The 19419-nt window shown below is 40.7% G+C and overlaps 1 protein-coding gene across 6 annotated transcripts in view; it reads left to right on the plus strand.

The window, feature by feature from the left end:
• LOC137351648 (casein kinase I) overlaps positions 1 to 19419 on the plus strand; it is a 144404-nt gene that overhangs the window by 80861 nt on the left and 44124 nt on the right. For all 6 annotated transcript variants that reach the window (XM_068016301.1, XM_068016300.1, XM_068016304.1 and 3 more), the window contains 2 exons: positions 5623 to 5771; positions 11136 to 11370. In XM_068016301.1, the coding sequence (XP_067872402.1) occupies positions 5623 to 5771; positions 11136 to 11370 (384 nt within the window). The remainder of the gene's footprint in view (positions 1 to 5622; positions 5772 to 11135; positions 11371 to 19419) is intronic.

The raw sequence follows: 19419 nt of genomic DNA on the forward strand, positions 1-19419 counted from the left end.
GTGAATGGAACTTGGTGCAAATTAGAATAAAGATAGCAGAGTTTTGGATGAGTCAAGTTTACAGAAGGTGCAAGGTGGGAGGCTGGAAGAGAGCATTGGAGTAGATTAGATTAGATTAGAGATACAGCACTGAAACAGGCCCTTCGGCCCACCGAGTCTGTGCCGAACATCAACCACCCATTTATACTAATCCTGCACTAATCCCATATTCCTACCAAACATCCCCACCTGTCCCTATATTTCCCTACCACCTACCTACACTAGTGACAATTTATAATGGCCAATTTACCTATCAACCTGCAAGTCTTTTTGGCTTGTGGGAGGAAACCGGAGCACCCGGAGGAAACCCATGCAGACACAGGGAGAACTTGCAAACTCCACACAGGCAGTACCTGGAATCGAACCCGGGTCCCTGGAGCTGTGAGGCTGCGGTGCTAACCACTGCGCCACTGTGCCGTTGAATCTAGCGGTAACAAAGGCGTGGATGAGAGTTTTAGTAGCCAATATACTGAGGCAGGGCTGGAGATGAGCAATATTATGGAGGTGGAAGTAGACTATTTTCGTGACAGAGGATATGGGGTCAGAAGCTCAGCTAAGAGTCAGATAGGATACCAAGGTTGCGATTAATCTGGTTAATCTCAGAACAGTGGCCAAGGAGAATGATCAATTCGACAACGAGGCAACATATTTTATGGCGAGAACAGAAGATGATGGCTTCAGTCTTCCCAGTATTTAATTGAAGGAAACAGCAGTGTGACAAATCAGAGGCAGTGGAGGAGTTTTCTTTCCTCTGACTTTCCATGAGCAAAACCAGGAGGTCTGATTTATAGAAAATTATGGTTGCTTTTTGTTTGAAAAATTTCCTTCTGGTATGCTAAATTACTTGAAAATTGTGAAGTAATGATGAATCCGGTGGATATCAATCTCAGTATTAGCTGTTGACGAAACTTGCAAAGAAATAATCCTGGAAGATTAGTGGAGCTGATTAAAAATTTCCTTTTCCCTCCTCCATTTTTCATGTCTCTAATAGAGACGCTGACTTCTGGTGGAATGTGGTTCCACAAGCTTCAGAAATCTTTTATGTGAGCTTACAACAGTGAATGTCAAGCAGCTATTAACCATGAGAAATATCACAGACCCCCAGTTAGAGCCTTCCTTGATTGTGTTACCTGGGTTAGAGTATGTAAATTTACAGAACTAGAGTAAAGCCATTAAAATATGCCTTTGTGAATACTTGAATCTTTTGTGATGGTTTTTAGTTTTTACAAGAAAAAAAATACAAATTCAATTTCTTACTAAGCAGATTCACCTGTTGAACTCTGCTGGTTAGTAGGTGTGTCTCTTGCTGATTTTTGTGATCAGAAAGCTGCTTTTATGTTTCGGATTTAGTTAGCTTTCATCCAAGATTAAGAAAACGAGCTGTTTGACAGGTTTTCAGATTTTTTTTTAAATGCCTATAATATAATCAAATGCCAGATTTTTGACAGTTTCTGACTTTTTTCCTTTGTTTATCAGCTCCTTTAAAAAAAAGTTTACATAGTATTTATAGCACAGAAACGGGCCATTCGGCCCAGTCAGTTTATGTAGTGTTAATGTTGCACACAAGCTTCCTCCCACTCTTCTAATCGCATTAACATATTCTTCTATTCCTTTCTCCCTCATATGTTTATCTACCTTCTCCTTAAAGGCATTATGCTGTTCACATACCCTTGTGGTAGCGAGTTCTGCATTCTAACCACTCTTTCTCTGGGTAAAGAAGTTTCTCCTGTATTTAATTTATTACTGACTCTCTCATATTTATGACCCCTTATCTGGTCTTGTCTGCAAGTGGAAGCATCTTCTCTAAGTCTATCCTATCAAACCCTTTCATAATCTTAAAGACCTCTATCATGTCACTATTTCTCCAGTAAAGTTCTGAACAAAGCCAGATTTTACTACAGATCTGCTATAGCAGTTAACAACAACTTGGTATTATGAGAAATGATAGCTTTAGAGTTATCAAGACTTGATAAAATATATTGAAAAAGTTTATTTATATTGTACTATCAAAGTGACATCTGACAAACTGTTTTAGCTGGTTCGATTTTAGGAGATGGTAGGAATAGAGTCAATTACACAAGTATCTGTAATACCTCTCTTTATACTGCACTTTTGGGGTCAGTGTTTTACTGCTGTTTTTCTCATCACTCCAAAAATGCAGTGTAACATTGGTGCTAACCAGACTGCAACCATATTAGCCTTAGTACGCTTGTTTTTCCTTCATGCCAGCCATCTTTCAACTGCCGGCTATAATTGTACTGCCTCCTGCTGTACCACTGATGTTGTCTTTTGGATGGTTTCTGCCTCATTATGCTAAAAATGCAGAACATTCCTAAGCATACAGAGATCTTAACCTTTATTGTTTGGTACCCACATAAAAATCAAGGGCCCACTGGTTAGTGAATGTGTAATATTTTGTCTGTGTGCTTTTCATTCTGTGGCATATTGAGGCCAATTGTAGCATCTTTACTACCCCCGGTTGAGATCAGGTAACTTGGTACGAAGTAGCCTAGTATATCTGAGTGGCACTCAGTACAGTTACTCACAGAATCACAAGGAGGGTTCAAAAGTGGAATCCTCCCTCCGCCAAAACCCTTCCTTGACAGCCTAACAAATATTTAGACTCAAACTAAAAAAACTGTCCCAATAAATTCTAAAATCTGTAAATTTTAATTGGATGATCAAAGCATTACAAAATGCTGCTTCATATTGTTTATCATTTTTGAAATGGTAAAAAGTCAGGAAACTAAAATTACTGTGATTGCAAAGATACATGATACTGAATTCTGTATATACTTTCCAAAGTGCTCTATGCATAGTTTTTATACAATGGTTTCTGTGGAAGTTGCTGGCTTTTCCCCCCTTTTTTCACATCCTCGGCCTGCTGTGAAATATCAAACTTGCAATAGCATTCAGGTTGTGAAAATATATCCAACATGTCAGAATTCTCAATTCTCATGAGATTTATCTTTTTCCTTTAGTCCATGCATAAGTAATGAGTAGGAATAGGCTATATGGCCCATCAAACCTGCTCTGCCATTCAGTTAGCTAATGACATAACCTCTACATCAACTCCACTTTCCTGCCGAGCCCCATATTCCTTGCTTCCTTTAGTGCCCAAAAATCTGTTGATCTCCGTCTTAAATATACTCATTGACTATGCGTATGCAGCCCTCTGGGGTACAGAATTCCAAAGATTCACAATCCTTTGGGTGAAAACATTTCTCCTAATCTCAGTCCTAATGTCTGATCCCTTTTCCCGAGATTATGAACCCTCGTTCTCGACTCTCCAGGCAGAAGAAACGGCCCCACAGCATCTGCTGTGTCATGCTTTCTCAGAATCATATATGTTTTAATGCGATCGCCTCTCATTCTTCCAAACTCCAGAGAGTATAGGCCCATTCTGCTTAATCTCTCCTCATAAACAGCCCTTTTATCCCAGGAATCAATCTTGTAAACTACTGTTGCACCCCCTCTCGGGCAAGTATACCTTCCTTAGCTGAGGAAGCCAAAAGTACGCAAGATTCCAGGTGTGATCTCTCCAAAGCCCTATAAAATTGCAGCAAGACTTCTTTACTCTTACATTCCAACCCCCTTACAATAAAGGCTAACATATCATTTGCAGTTGAATATTTTAAAATATTTCAGCCACATTTCATCAGGTGTTCCTCCTAACTAAATCATAAGTTTCTAAGTGCAATGTATTCTCAGACAAGCGGGCAGTCTTTGTCTCATTTTATTTGTAGTATAAGAATTCTGCTTTGTTATAAAATTTTGTCACCTTATCAGCTGATGGAATGATTGCACTACCTCTTTGGCCAGAATTTTAAGTCGGCCTGAGGCCACTCCCACCAGCAGAAAAAGTCAGTGGCGAGCTCGTCTCTGCCAGGCCTGGAAGCCACACTGTGGATTTTAGGTGGCCCGGGCCCTTAATTGGCCTCTGGCAGGACTTCCGCCCCTCTGAGGCAGGAAGTCCCGCCTCCAAGAGCTGCTGACCAATCAATGGGCCGGCAGCTCTTCAATCCCAGCAGCGCTACTGGGAGTGGTGGCCACTGCTGGGACTGCACCCAGCCAGGACCGGTAACCAGGACGAAGCCCCAGAATGCAGGTAAGTGTGTTGGGCCTCGCCGGGGACAATCGGCTGGACCCGGCAAGGCAAGGGGGTGGGGTCACTTGAGAGGGGTGGGGAGATGCTTCAGCGGGGACAGCTTGTGCCGTGGGCTGGGCCCTCCATCGGGCACAAGGTGCCCCCCCACAGCCTGCAAGGAGGCCGCCAGGTTTTATTGAGCAGCCTTCGGAGCTACTGAACTGCCCACCCACTGCTGGTAATATACCAATGGCGGCAGGAAGAGGCCCTTAAGTGACAATTAGTTGGCCACTTAAGGGCCTGGGGAGGGCGGACCATTTGTCATCTCCACTGCCACTCGTATAATTTCAGCGGGGCGGGAAGGCGACGGGAACGGTACTCCCCGCCTTCTACTCAATTCTTTGCCTCCATCACTTCCAGCCTGCTCCTGCGGGCTGGGGGGCGTAAAGTTCCGGCCTATAAGTTTGAATTGTTAAGTTTGTCTTTAGGTTAGTTCCTTTTAAGATTAAACTACACGAACAACGCTGCAACACACCTCACTGGCAATCTTGCAAGATTGGAAATTCTGAGCGAATATGCTTGTGTAAGCAGATGCCCATGAGTTTGTTTACATAGAAGGATTATTTTGTCCTAAATGAGTTCTCTCATTGCTGTAAGCCTAGAGTTTTAAACTAATGCTTTCAGGCTTAAGATTTATACAAGGGGCCCAATTCCTGGCATTCCGGTTCGGTGGCATAATACAGCAGATCAGACACCCAGTCTCAAACCTGGGGATGGGGTCAGCTGCATGGTCTGAGCAGATCTCTCATGCCTGCAAGTGTGCCTCAGCGGTGAAGACCCTGAACTGTCTGTGCAATGTCAAAACAGTGTCATGCCAATCTGGTGTGGTAAGAAGGTCCAGTGAAGTGTGACAGCATCATATTTTCCACTTTCCACACTGCAAGCAGAAATGTAAGCAATTGACTTTACCTAGTAAAGTTTTGAGGCTTTTTTTTCCCCCCAGCATGGACCTGCTCTCGGCGGATATGAGCTTTGCTGAGCCAACAGCAGGCATAAAAGACACAGTCCCTGGAGCTAGCCCAGAAACTCCCCATACATGCCTACTTGACTAAGAATATGGGTGCAATATCCAAAAAATAGTGCTTAAAAACAGGCTAGAATCCAGAGACAACCTGACTCAACTGGCTTTTTAGTTTCTTAATTGGAGAGCTACCCTAATTGTGCTTTGCCCCAAACTTGAAGCTTTAATTCTGGTGACGTGGAATAGGTGTCATCTGTACCTACTTTTTATTTAATCATATCAGAATGAAAACTAAATTTAAAAAATTTCTCGAAAGCTGAAAGTCAATATCTTGACGTCTCTGCATTAGATACTGAGCTATTGAGTGTACTCTTGAAATTATGCAGTTTGTTCACAGTGTTGCTTTTTGTCTACTATTGTAATGTCTATTTTATAAAATGGAATTTGTCATATGCATTCTTTGTTTTTTAAACAGAGGGAATTCCTCAGGTTTATTACTTTGGCCCTTGTGGAAAGTACAATGCCATGGTACTAGAATTGCTGGGACCTAGCTTGGAGGATTTATTTGATCTTTGTGATCGAACATTTTCCATTAAAACTGTATTAATGATAGCTATACAGTTGGTAAGTATGATTAACCAAATGATTAGTATTTTTTATGTACACTTTAGTTTATAGAAGCATAAGTGAATAAATGATAACTGAATATTGTGCTAATACATAATATATTGTGACAATCATTAGAGCAGCTGAGTTAAGTTTACCACGTTAAGTGGCACCCGTCCATACTTTTTTTTTACGAGATATTGGGATGGGGGAATGTGGGATATGCTTTCATGTACAATTGCTCACTTCTAGATGTTTTTTCTAAGATATGCTTTTGAAGTTGCTAGTAAGCAGAAGAGTACATTTTTGAAAAATATATAACATATGGTAAGACTAGAATTTGAAGTTTACTGCATTGTGTCTCAATCTAAAAGTTTAAAGGAATATAATATGCTTGCAGATATTTGTTCCATTCCCTTTTTTCCCATTTTGGAACTGAGAGGCAGCCTGGAAGCAAACATTTTATTTAGACTATTCTCTTATGTGATGACATGAAATGAGCAGAATTCCTTGTTTGGGCGGCACAGTGGCACAGTGGTTAGCACCACAGCCTCACAGCTCCAGGGACCCGGGTTCAATTCTGGGTACTGCCTGTGCGGAGTTTGCAAGTTCTCCCTGTGACCGCGTGGGTTTTCACCGGGTGCTCCAGTTTCCTCCCACAGCCAAAGACTTGCAGGTTGATAGGTAAATTGGCCATTGTAAATTGCCCCTAGTGTAGGTAGGTGGTAGGGAATATGGGATTACTGTAGGGTTAGTATAAATGGGTGGTTGTTGGTTGGCACAGATTCGATGGGCTGAAGAGCCTGTTTCAGTGCTGTATCTCTAAATAAATAAATAATGTCGCAATGAGCTGGGACTGGAAAAAAACAAAAGACTAGAACACAAAACTGCTTCTTCCAACCATCCTATAACTAGTGTTTCTAAAGTATAAACAGGATAACCAAAGGTGATCGAGAGACATGGTAACTAGCAGGATTTGCCATTTATTATCCTGGAGCTTTTCAGTAGCTTGTATTTCCTCGTATCTAGAGGTTCTGTGGGCACGTTAATGTCCTGTACGCAATTTTCTAAGAATCTAAAATCATTGAGATTCAAATATGTTAGTTTTACAGTTGTTTGATATCTGTTTTATTTCTGAGAGGTGAAATAAAGTGTTTAAACAACTTTTTGCCTGAAAGTGTGTCACTGATGGTTTGTGGCAAGTTTCTGAAACTAAAATTTTGAGGATTTGCGTGTAAGGATACTTTCTCCCCCTGTCCTAAAGCCCCAAACCTCTGCTGTGGAAGGTTGTGATGTAGTTTTGTTTCTATGACCTTCAAGTGCTCAACTTTTCTCTAGTTGTAAAAGCAGCGGCGTATCCTCCAGAGTGTTCTCTTGTTCACTTCCATATAACTTGTTTGAGTAGTATTTGGAATGGGTTGTGTTGGCTGGTAGCTCTCTTAACTAGGGATGTTATCGGGTGTAATTCACCTCAGAAATAAAAATACAGAGGAAATGCCTTAAAATGAATAGGTCATTCACATAAAATGTATAGTCCAGTGAGTAATGGGATGCATACTTTCATTCCCATATTTATTTTCCTATGCTACATTCATGATATCAACTTTAGAATTTGAGGCAAGAACAAAGGCTTGATGTTGTAGGCAGAGGCCTTCTCTGCTGAGTGATGTATGGCAGAGAGGTTAGAGGTGGGAAACTATTGTTAATTGGGTAAAACAAAAAAAGCTTATGACTCAAACATCAATAGTATTAATGAAGTCAACAATAGGCCAGTACTTGAGCTTGAATGTTTCATGATCAATTTCCAGGCTTGGGAGTAAGTTGACCTGGATGTTGTGGTTGTAATGATGACGAAGCTGTCAGCGTTCGCCATCATTGCTCTATGGAACTGATAGCAACTTCTGGTGTCTACAGTTAAATGCGGAAATTTGGAAGTTGCTGTCAGCAGATGCACTGAGCACAGAAGTCCGTGATTTGCTGTGAACTCTTCAACTCTTGATGCATTATTTACACTGTAATTACCACTGAGAATGTTAAGCCTTATTGAATGAAGTGTAACTGAGTTTTTAATGGTGCATTAATTTGTAATTATTGCTGAAAACCTCTCTGGCTGTAAAAAAAAAATCTAATTTTGGAAGTCAGGAATGTCATTCCTTCCATTCCATGATAAAAATTCCACAAATGTTTAAAATAAATTCATTTTTAAATTTTTGTTTCAAGTTTGATATTTCAGCTTCCGCCTTAATCCCATGTGTGCCCCAACCTTTGTTTTGTTCTGTGTAAAATCATTGAAAAGTGAATAATGATTGGTGCTTTTTACTTCCTGGCTTGCTGTCTGTGAGAATTTTTCAGTCTGATTGGCTGCTCACCTGCTTGATGACTTCACTATTCCTACCCCTATAGTTGGCGCAAGAATGAAATTGGCATTTTTTTTGAGCATGTGACCAGGTGTGTAGATGAGGGTAGTGCAGTTGATGTAGTTTACATGGATTTCAGCAAAGCCTTTGACAAGGTCCCACATGGGAGAGTTAGCAGGAAAGCAAATGCACATGGGATACAGGGTAACTTGATAAGGTAGATTCAAAATTGGCTTAGCTGTAGGAGACAGAGTGATGACAGACGGCTGTTTTAGTGACCTGGAAGCCAGTGTCCAGTGACGTACCACAGGGATCTGTGCTGGGTCCCCTATTGTTTGTCATTTATATAAGCGACATAGATACTATGTGGAGGGTAGGATCAGTAAGTTTTTGGGTGATACAAAGATTGGCCAAGTGGTTAACAGTGAGGTTGAGTGTCTTGGGTTACAGAAAGATATAGATGGGATGGTCAAATGGGCAGAAAAGTGGCAGATGGAATTTAACCCTGAAAAGGTGAGGTGAGGTGAGGCTTTGGAAGGAGTAATGTGACACGGAAGTATTCAATGAATGGCCTGACACTGGGAAGTTCCGAGGAACAAAGGGACCTTGGCGTGTTTGTCCATAGATTTCTGAAGGCAGAAGGGCAGGTTAATAGGGGGATGAAAAAGGCATATGGGACACTTGCCTTTATCAATCGAGGCATAGATTACAAAAGCAGGGAGGTTATGTTGGAGTTGTATAGAACTTTGGTAAGGCCACAGCTGGCGTACTGTGTGCAGTTCTGGTCGCCTCATTCTAGGAAGGATGTGATTGCACTGGAGGGGGTGCAGAGGCGATTCACCAGGATGTTGCCTGGGATGGAACATTTAAGCTATGAAGGGAAGTTGGATAGGCTTGGGTTGTTTTTGCTGGAGCAGAGAAGACTGAGGGGTGACCTGATCAAGGTGGATAAGATTATGAGGGGCATGGACAGGGCAGATAGGGAGCAGCTGTTCCTCTTAGTTGAAGGGTCAGTTACGAGGGGACACAAGTTTAAGGTGAGGGGAATTTGAGGAAGAACTTTTTTACCCAGAGGGTGGTGATGGTCTGGAATGCACTGCCTGGGAGGGTGGAAGAGGCAGGTTGCCTCACATCCTTTAAAAAGTACCTGGATGAGCACTTGGCACGTCATAACATTCAAGGCTATGGGCCAAGTGCTGGCAAATGGGATTAGGTAGACAGGTCAGGTGTCTTTAATGCATCGGTGCAGACTCGATGGGCCGAAGGGCCTCTTCTGCACTGTATTATTCTGTGATTCTGTGAAAAGGAGAAATCAACACCTTGGAACTCACTAGATCTTTGTGGGCAGCTTTCTTCAAAGTCAACGGCGAGCCCTTGCCGTTGACCAGAAAATCTGGGCCATTAATTTTCCTGCTTGATAATGGGATCTGTAGCTTTATCAGCTGAGCATGTCTTTGGATACCTGAATTTACAGGTCTCCGTGGAAATGGAGAAATAACCATCAATTTTTTTAAATGCCCAAAGGTAGGATCTTAAATAATGTGTGATTGTAATAAAGCTCTCTGGTTTTGTTTTTCGTTTGGCATGGAGCCAAGTATTTTATATTGAAATTATGGCCCTTACACTCAAACTTTTCCTTTTAATTATCTTTACTGAATTTTCTTTTTTGTATATAGGTAATTCCCTGACTGCAAAATATAGCAGAGCCTGCAAATGAACATACGAACTAGGAGCAGGAGTAGGCTATTTGTCCCCTCGAGCCTGCTCTATGATCTATAAGAGCATAGCTGATCTGTTTGTGGACACAACTCCACTTTCCTCCCTACCCCCAATACCCTTTGACTCCCTTGTTTGTCGAGAAGGCAATTCCAGATTTATTTAATTAAACAAATTTAAATTCCCCAGTTGCTGTGGTGGAATTTGAACTTTCCTCCCTCGATCATTCATCTGGACCTCTGGATTACTAATCCGCTAACATAACCAGTATACTACCATACCACATGCAAGAATACTGTTATACTTGAATCAACAGTTAATTCTTGTATAACCTAATAATATGTAGGCTCAAAGTTCCATTCTATTCTAAATCCGATCACTAATTGTCTTGGCAGTGAAACTTGTACAAACTGCACAGCAGAACTTCCCTTATCTTTTTTTCTTCTCCTGAGAAGAAATATTTAATCAATGCATATTGCAAATTGGACACTTAAGTGAGCAGAGCTGCCACCAATTGCTAATCTCTGCGCCCAAGTAGCTGGATTCTAAAGTCCACATGGTGTAAGCAATATAGACTTTCCAATGCAGAGGTATCTGATATTACTCCAGATTCAGCTATAAATGAGAGAACTTCTCTGAAGTGTAATCTGAGACTATAATTAAGGCACTGTTTCTCCACATGATCAGAGAATTCTTGCAAATTGGTTGAACTTGTATTTTTGGAAACTGGGTAACGCACAGTTGTTTTGTCACTGGGTTTTCAGCTTTCGAGATCTGTGCTTAAATCCAGCCCTGAATGATGGGAGGAAATCCTCCATCAACAAGGATCTGTTGTGAAGTCATTTTGAGCAGTCATAATCCAATTCCCGGTAGACATGATCCTGGAACACAAAGCTGGCAATTGTCAATCTCACCAACATCACAGGATAACTGGAGTGAAAGATGGAAAAACTATCATACTGGTGCAGTAGAGGGTGCTGTTAGGATGGGGCTGAGGCATATTGTTGGAATTGAGTAGAGTCTTGTATCCTGAGCATCCATCTGAAATGAAAAAGTATGAGTTAGAATCGGAGATTAATATAAAAAGTATGTATGAGCTATACAGAAACTACAATGTGCAGAATTGGTGTGTGGAGAGAAAATGTTGCAAGGAGAGACAATTTTTAGTTTTAACCATAACTATTACTTTAAAGCTATTCTAGTTTACTGTAGGAATGGAATCAGTTATGAAGATGCTCGACAATTCTGATGTAACCCCCTGCAGTGTTGAAGTAACTGACTAATCCATATTGTTACCTTGTCTTTTCAGATTACACGGATGGAATTTGTACACAGCAAAAGTTTGATATACAGAGATGTTAAACCAGAGAATTTCTTAGTGGGCCGACCAGGGAGCAAACGACAACATACCATTCACATCATAGACTTTGGCCTTGCCAAAGAATACATAGATCCAGAGACCAAAAAGCACATCCCATACCGAGAGCACAAGAGCTTAACTGGGACAGCACGTTATATGAGTATAAACACACATCTAGGCAAAGGTAATTTCTTACTGGTATGATTTGAAAGGGAAATAATTATTTTTGAGGAAGCTTCCTTCTTTGAGCCTGCTCAGAAACGAAGCTTCAGAATTTGTTACTGACATCATTGCTAACTTCAGTTGATTGTCTTGCCATGCTTCTCTTGACCACTTTACAGCTCCTTGGCTGTTGCATTCTGTTTAATGTGTGTTTAATGTATTCAAAGATTCTGGATAATATTTATTAGGATTTACTCAGGATCAAGAATCTCTTTTATTCTTTCATGGGATGTGGGAGTCGCTGACAAGGTCAGCATTTGTTGCCCATCCCTAATTGTCGTTGACAACTGAGTGGCTTGCTAGGGCAGTTAAGAGTCAACCACATTGCTGTGGGTCTGGAGTCATATGTGGGCCAGACAAGGTAAGTGAACCAGATGGGTTTATATGACAATTGATAGCTTCATGGCACCATTACTGATTGCCAGATTTTTAAAATTAATTAATTGAATTTGAATTCCACCAGCTTCTGTGGTGAGATTTGAACCCATACCCCCATGACATCGGCCTGGGCCTCCAAATTACTAATTCAGTGACATTACCACTACACCACTGCCTTCCCTGTGTAAGCTATCATAACCTCTGTTTCTCCAGTATCGTTCTGAAATAATTTTGGATCAGTATGATAGCTACATAAGGGAGTACAACAGACTCAAAATTTAAGATGAGTTATGAATAAACAGCCAAGATGGAAGGAGAAAATAAATAAGATGAGAATCAGTCCCATGGGTAAAGCCTCTCCCACTGTTGCACTAAAACAGATAGACCAGAACTCGGGTTCAGTTTCCATTGTACACTGAGTTAGCTCATCTCTGTCAGGCCAGCAGTTGAGGCACTACAGTCAGCCTCAACAGTCCAGGCCTCTGGTTAGGAAAATTAGCCCAGGTTCCTGCTCCTGATTACTATTCAGTTACTTTTGCTGTGATGTGTGTTTCGAGCTTTGAATCAGAACTGCATCAGGCTTGGTTGTGTTACTGTCGAGGCTCGAATATCCTGCTGGTGTCTAGCTGGCTTATATAGAACAACTACTTGCACAAGACACTGGGAGACATATGTTAGGAACAATTAGGTCTTTAGGAAAGGCATTAATTTGGTCCAGGGAGTTATAGAAAGATTGAAACTTCATTTAAAAATCCTGTAATAAATAAAATTAAACACATATATAATTTGCAAATTTTTGTTCCTGTTCCTACCTAATAAGCATCCAGTGTTTAGGAATCTGCTTGCAGTGGTTAGTGAGAAAGGGTTAATTGATCAACACGAGTCTTACACACAAATTGGTTATTCAACTCATCATCCTAGTGAAGGAATTGGGTAAGGGAAAAGTACTATCCCTTTAACAACTTTTCCATGCACAGCCATCTTGATCAGCTAATCCTGCTGACTTTGCTACATTTTGCTGTATGTAAGGCCTCATTCGAAATAACATCTTTTCCCATTCCATTAACATCAGCCGTTGCATCTTCACCCATCTTCACCCCAAAAAAAAGCATTGACTTGTCATTTGTATTCTCCTACACGGTGTAGTTCTTATTTCATGCAGAAATAGTTGTGGGAATTTTTTTCAAAACTTAGTATAGTTCTGCTGAATATGTCAGTTTTAATTTTGCTTTGTCAGCATGCTTTCAGACAAAAACGTGTTACTGTGTTTTGGGATTGACTCGGGTTAGTTCTGATTTTATTGCCACCACTTGCACAGGTTGAAGAACCATCTAAAACAGTCACCTTGGGCTCATTACCAGTGTGGATCACAGTCTGTTACTGTGTAGACCCTACAGCCCTGGCCACTGCACACTCATCACATCTTTCTTGACAAAGAGCAAGGCAACAACTCTTTCCTGGGCTTTCTCTTTCAAGATTATATACTTAGCTATCAAGAATTTGTTGTTAAATATTCTTGAATGGCTGCCATTATGATCACCAATGCATGGTACAGTTTCAGTATATCCTGAATCATTAAAGAGCTTTGACTGAACAGCCTGTTTTCCTTAGATTATCTATTTTCTTACAAAATGCTGAGGGGAAAAAAAAGGGAAGATACACCTTTAAAAGCACTATCTATTAAAGGACACTAAGGCAAAGCATTCACTTGTTGCCAACCACCTTAATGTTGGTCCTTACATTGCCTTTCAGTTAGGGATCTAATTTCCTAACTATTCAGGTGTTGGCAAGATTTTTACTTACCTTGAGAATTTATCTGCATGCCATGCTTCTCACACTTTTCAGTTGCCTCTCTGTGCAAGGACTGCCAAACTTGGGAAAGTTTGTAACAAACTCCTGTGGTGGTTGACTGACTGCCTCTACAGACTTGCAGTGCAACTGATTTATTTAACCTGAAGTTCTCCTCTCCCCTGTGAAATTACACGAGAAATTCTCTTATCCAGAATAGTGCCCCACTCTGCTGAAGAAGTTCAAAATACACCTGGTATTTGCTCAGAACAAAATGTTCTAGATATGGTGAAGAACAGTGGGACCAGGCACCAGATGACTCACTCCTTGCTGCTCTGAATGCCATCCAGCAGTGATTGAGTAATGACCATGAAGGTTTAAGTGTGGAAGGGGTACACTGTTGTTACAAAGTACTGTGGAGTCTTGTGTTGGCTCATTGCCATCACTGGCAGTTATTTGGATGAGCAGTACTTCTGTAAATAGAGAGGCTGCAGGTCAATCCTGTTGGAATAGTTAATCATCTCAAACCCAAACTCTGAGCCCCCTTGTTTACATTAGATATTGAATCTTTGGAACCCGAGCACGCATTAAGATAGGAGATGATTGTAAACAAAGAATTTTACATCCAAAGCTTACAGTCGATGTTGAGAATTTTATGTCTTGTTTTTAATATATGTGCTTTCATACTTAGCTCATGTCACATCATTCCATTTTCACCAACCTGAATTATAAGAAAATATTCTACTGGTTGTCCTTGTAAAGTGAAGTTTTGATTGAAAACAGATTGATTGATTCTTGGCTACCAGGGATCTAGGAATGAGTGGACACAGTTATATCGTCATCAGTATTTTATTTTCCTCAGTCTTTTATTTACAAACACGCACAAAGGTAACATGCTTCATGGAATGATTAGCACAACAACAGCTTTTATTTATAGTGCCTTTAATGTAAAAAAAAGTCCCAAGACGCTTTGTGGGAGCACAATAAAACAAAGTATGCCACTGAGCAACAAAAGGAGGTATGAGGTCAGATGACCAAAAAGCTTGGTCAAAGAGGTTGGTTTTAAGGAGTGTCTTAAAGGAGGAGAGTGAGGTGGAGAGGTATAGGGAGGATATTCAGAGCTTGGGGCCTAAGCAACGCGCTACGACTAATGGTGGAGAGATTTAAAATCAGGGATGCACACAAGGCCAGAACTTGAGGAGCGCAGATATCTTGGAGGATTAAGAGGCTGGCGGAGATTAGAGATAGGGAGGGGCGAGGCAATGTACACACACTTCAAAATTTGGATTCAGACTTGAACAACACAAGTAATTGGGATGATTTAATCAGTATTACAGACTTGCAGTTTTAGGTCGATTCAACTTAATTGTTATGACCAGGTGAGAAAGGTGTCAGCCTTCACCTGGTCTTACTGTAAGGGGATTTAATTTTTAAACACACTGTGTCTTGAGCTCCCCCTTTGGTGAATTCTTGTTCACCACTTTCCAATTATAAGGCAAAGAAATGAGCACAAATAGGCTTTCTTAGGTTTAAAGAAGAAAAGTGAAATTTATGAAAACTTAAATTCTAATTCAGTTAACGCCTATGGCTACACGACACCCCCTCATTAGCATGCACACGTGATACACACATGCGAATAGGGACAGGAAAGAGCAGAAGAAAAATGAGGTGAAAAAGTTTGAGGCAATCTCTAAAGGGGGTTTGTTACTGTGCTTCGAGTTCGCTGGAGAGTCCTTGATTGTAGGGTAGTCTTGCTTTTCGTTGGGGCCTAGTATTCTTAAACTTTGTTCATTGTAGGAGACTTTTCTCTCTTGGGGTTCATGTGTCCTTAATGGGTCTTCAATTCCATGAGAAGGAGGTGAGAGCAGACAGGAGAGAGATGTTCTCAGTCCAGGAGCAAAGAGCTTTCTGCCAGTTCAAAACTGTGGCAAATTCAAATTCAAAAAACTTGGGTTGCCCAGCAGGTTAGTCATGTGATTAGAGGGTGTGACCATGTCCATTTATGTATTCGGCCATCTTAGCAGTCAACCTGGAATGCGAGCTCCTCCACCCTCAACGTCTGGTAATCAAAAGTCCATTATGGATTGAATGTGTCAGGGCATGGTCTTCTGTCCCTTTTAAGCACTGTCTGTAAATATGCAAATGTCTTTCCAGTCAAGGGTCTTTTTTTTTTAAACAGAGATTTACCAGGATGCTGCCTGGACTGCAGGGCATGTCCTATGAAGAAAGATTGAGGGAGCTAGGGCTTTTCTCATTGGAGCGAAGAAGGATGAGAGGTGACTTGATAGAGGGGTACATGATGATGAGAGGCATAGATAGAGTGGATAATCAGAGACTTTTTCCCAGGGTGGAAAGGGCTATCACCAGGGGGCATAATTTTAGGGTGATTGGAGGAAGGTTTCGGGGAGATGTTGGAGGTAGGTTCTTTACACAGAGAGTGGTGGGTGCGTGGAATGCGCTGACAGCGGTGGTAGTAGAAGCAGATACATTAGGGGCATTTAAGCAACTCTTGGATAGGTACATGGATGATAGTAGAATGAAGGGTAGGTAGTTAGTTTGATCTTAGAGTAGGTTAAAGGTTCGGCACAACATCGTGGGCCGAAGGGCCTGTACTGTGCTGTACTGTTCTATGTTCTAAGTTCTTTCTTTACTCCAGTAACAGTTTAAAAATTAATGTTCATGTGGCGAAATTAATGTGCCTCATTCTTGGCAGATGGGGGTCTGTATGACTTAATATATAGTTGCAGAGTTATCAGCCTCAAGAATCCTAGCATGTATAGTCTTAATTGAATAACCACTCATAGCCCCAGTAGCTTTTGTATGTTCGTTATTTAAGTAATTGTATCAGCAGAAAGACTTGCAACTGTCCAAAAATAGTTACCTGTCAGGCTGAAGCTGAATCTTGTCCTGCACCAATCTGATGGTATCTCTCCATAAAATGGGTTTGCTTTGGCATTTAGGTTACGCCTTATCCAAAGTCCGCACAGCTGTCAGTTGTTCCTGCTGCAGCTGGCAGCATCTGCTCTTTTCCAGATTACCTTATCTATGAAGTTGTATACTTCGATTCCATGTCTTGTACCTCAATAATTAAATTACTGGACTGACTGGTTAATGCTGCCAGAGTTGTATCACTGAGAGGACATTAGCTCCCTGAACCTTTTTTATCCTTTGTTCCTTTGACCTATTTAGATTATATTCTGAACAAATCAAAATAAAAGCTGTCTGTCTTTTGTCATCTTTAACTAACCCAGTGAGGTGATGTCTCTGTTATATCTGAAGCTATCTAACATGATATTGTTTACATAGAAATTGCAGTATGGAAATTTACCATTTGATCCAGCCAAACTCTTGTTTCTCCACAAATGCAGTGGTACTAATCTCATGTGTCTGTCCTATTCCCATATCCCTTTATTTCCCCCTTTCCTTCAACAATCTAACGTTTTCTTAAAAGTTGGCATGGTTTTTGCTTCAATCACTAATTTGTCGTGCATTCCACAAGCTTGCAACCCTTTGTGTAGTAAACAAACATTCTCCTTTGCATTCTAAACATCTTATTTTTAATCTTGTATCTGTGTCCCTTCACTTTAGACCCTTAACCACTGAAAACAATCTGTTTCTTTATACTCTGTCCCATTTATTTAAAATTTTAAACACCTCTTATGGAATCATCTTAGTATCTGTTCTAACAAAAAAATTCCAGTCTTTCAAGTTGTATTCATATTTCTGTTTCCCAATACTACCTTGTAGCATCCGAGTGAATTTGGGCTATGTCCTCTCTATTTCCTCAACATCTTTCCTATATATAGTGTGCAGTGCAAAACTATGCATGGTGCTTTCAACAGTGGTCTTGCTTAAAAAAAAATTTATAGATTCACCATTACATCTGTACTTTCATGTTCTATACCTCATGCTATAAATCTTAGTATTATCTTTTTATGGCTTTGAGGTGCTGCTTTTAATATCTTTTGAACATGCCGTTTAAATCTCTTGGATCTTCCATAACACCAAGCCTACTTCCATTTAGAGCACAATTAATGCTGTCAATTTTTACCAAAATGTATCACCTCATTCTTACTGACATTGAATTGCATCTGCTACTTATTAGCCTATTCCTGCATCTTATCAGTCTCCCATTGCAGCTTCCTTTGGTGGTCTTGATCATTATCTATGCCTTCCGTTTTAGTATTATCTGCAAATTTTTATACCATTTTCCTGTAGGCCAATATCCAAATCATTTATGTACAATGAAGAGAAGTGGCTCCAGAACTGAACCCACTGGGACACTGCTGCCCGCATGCAACCACTCTGAGCAACTCTCATTAACTCCCACTCTTTTTTTTCTCTCGTAAGTAGTTTTAAATCCATTAACTCTGCATCCCATAACTCCATACCCCTAATCTTCTCCAGCATCGTACCTTGTCAAATGACATGTGAATGTCCATCTACATCACATCCACTCTATTTCACCCACTTTTGTCACTTCAAAGCATCCTATTTCAGAATTGCTCAGAATCAAATAAAATAGAATTTGATTCATCCTATCATTTTGGCATCACTACCATTTTTCCTACAATCTCCCACCACCCCAGTCCAACAATTGAGGTGGCAATGTACGAAACTTGAGCTACCTGATCAACGAGAAAAGATGATTTGTTTTTTTCTTATTCATTCTTGGGACGTGAATGTCACTGGCAAAACCAGCATTTATTGCCTTTGATAAACATGATGAGTTGCCTTCTTGACCTGCTGCAGTCCATCTGGTGTGGTACACCCACAGTGCTATTAGGGAGGGAGTTCCAGGATTTTGACCCAGCAACACTGAAGGAATGGCAATATATTTCTAAATCAGGATGGTGTGTTACTTGGAGGGGAACTTACAAGTGATGGCGGTCCCATGTACGGCCGCTGTTAATTGTGTATCAATTGTTTGTTTATATGCAGGTGGAGGGTGTTAATTGGGGTCTTATTTGAGCTCTTATAAGCAGACACTGAGACTGGTGGAGAGTTTTGAGTGAGAAGCTACATGTTTGTAATCCTTTTACTCTGTATAATAGATGTGAAACTGAGTAAAGAGAGGCTCCAACGTTGTTCTTCCGTAACAAGCTTTCTGGAGTTTAACATGGTAGCAGAGGGTGGTTGCCTAAAGCTGGAGGTTGGAAACTAGGATTTTTTTTTACATAGAAAACTAAAATCTCTCAGGCTTTTGTGGAAAATATGGCAGAAAGCAAGTATAAATTATCAGGGTATGATTACCTACCGATGTTCTGAGTCTGAACCATATGACCAGTGGAAGAATGAAGTGGATACGTGGACACAGTTTACATCTGTACCAAAGAAGAAGCAAGGTATGGACTAGGCATTGTCACTTCACACCAAAATCAGAAGTAAAGTGTTTTGTAAACTGGAGCTCATCAGTTGGATACTGATGAAGGGTTGGAACTTCTGTTGTAATTCTTGAATGAAATTTACAAGAAAGATGACCTGTTGAATGCGTATGCGGCATTGGTCAGATTTTGATAACTTTCAGAAAATGGATGGTTATTCAATGGAGGAATATATCAAGGACTTTAATGGACTGTATAGAAGATTGAGGAAATTCAATTTGGAATCCCTGGTTCAGTGCTACCGTTTACATTGCTAGATTGTGCACATATGGACAGGCTCTTTGTCATATGGACAAAGACTCCCTGTTGGATCAAATGGCTGCTTCCTTAAAGAAATTCATGGAGAAATACTCTTTTCCTAGAACCCTGATAGAACAAACAGTGAATTCTGTGGTGACACAAAGAATGGAGGACTTTATGTTTACTAGATTTCGAAACGGGCCAGATACTGGAAGCAGGCA

Source organism: Heterodontus francisci, chromosome 36 (assembly GCF_036365525.1).
Source record: "Heterodontus francisci isolate sHetFra1 chromosome 36, sHetFra1.hap1, whole genome shotgun sequence".
NCBI lineage: Eukaryota > Metazoa > Chordata > Chondrichthyes > Heterodontiformes > Heterodontidae > Heterodontus > Heterodontus francisci.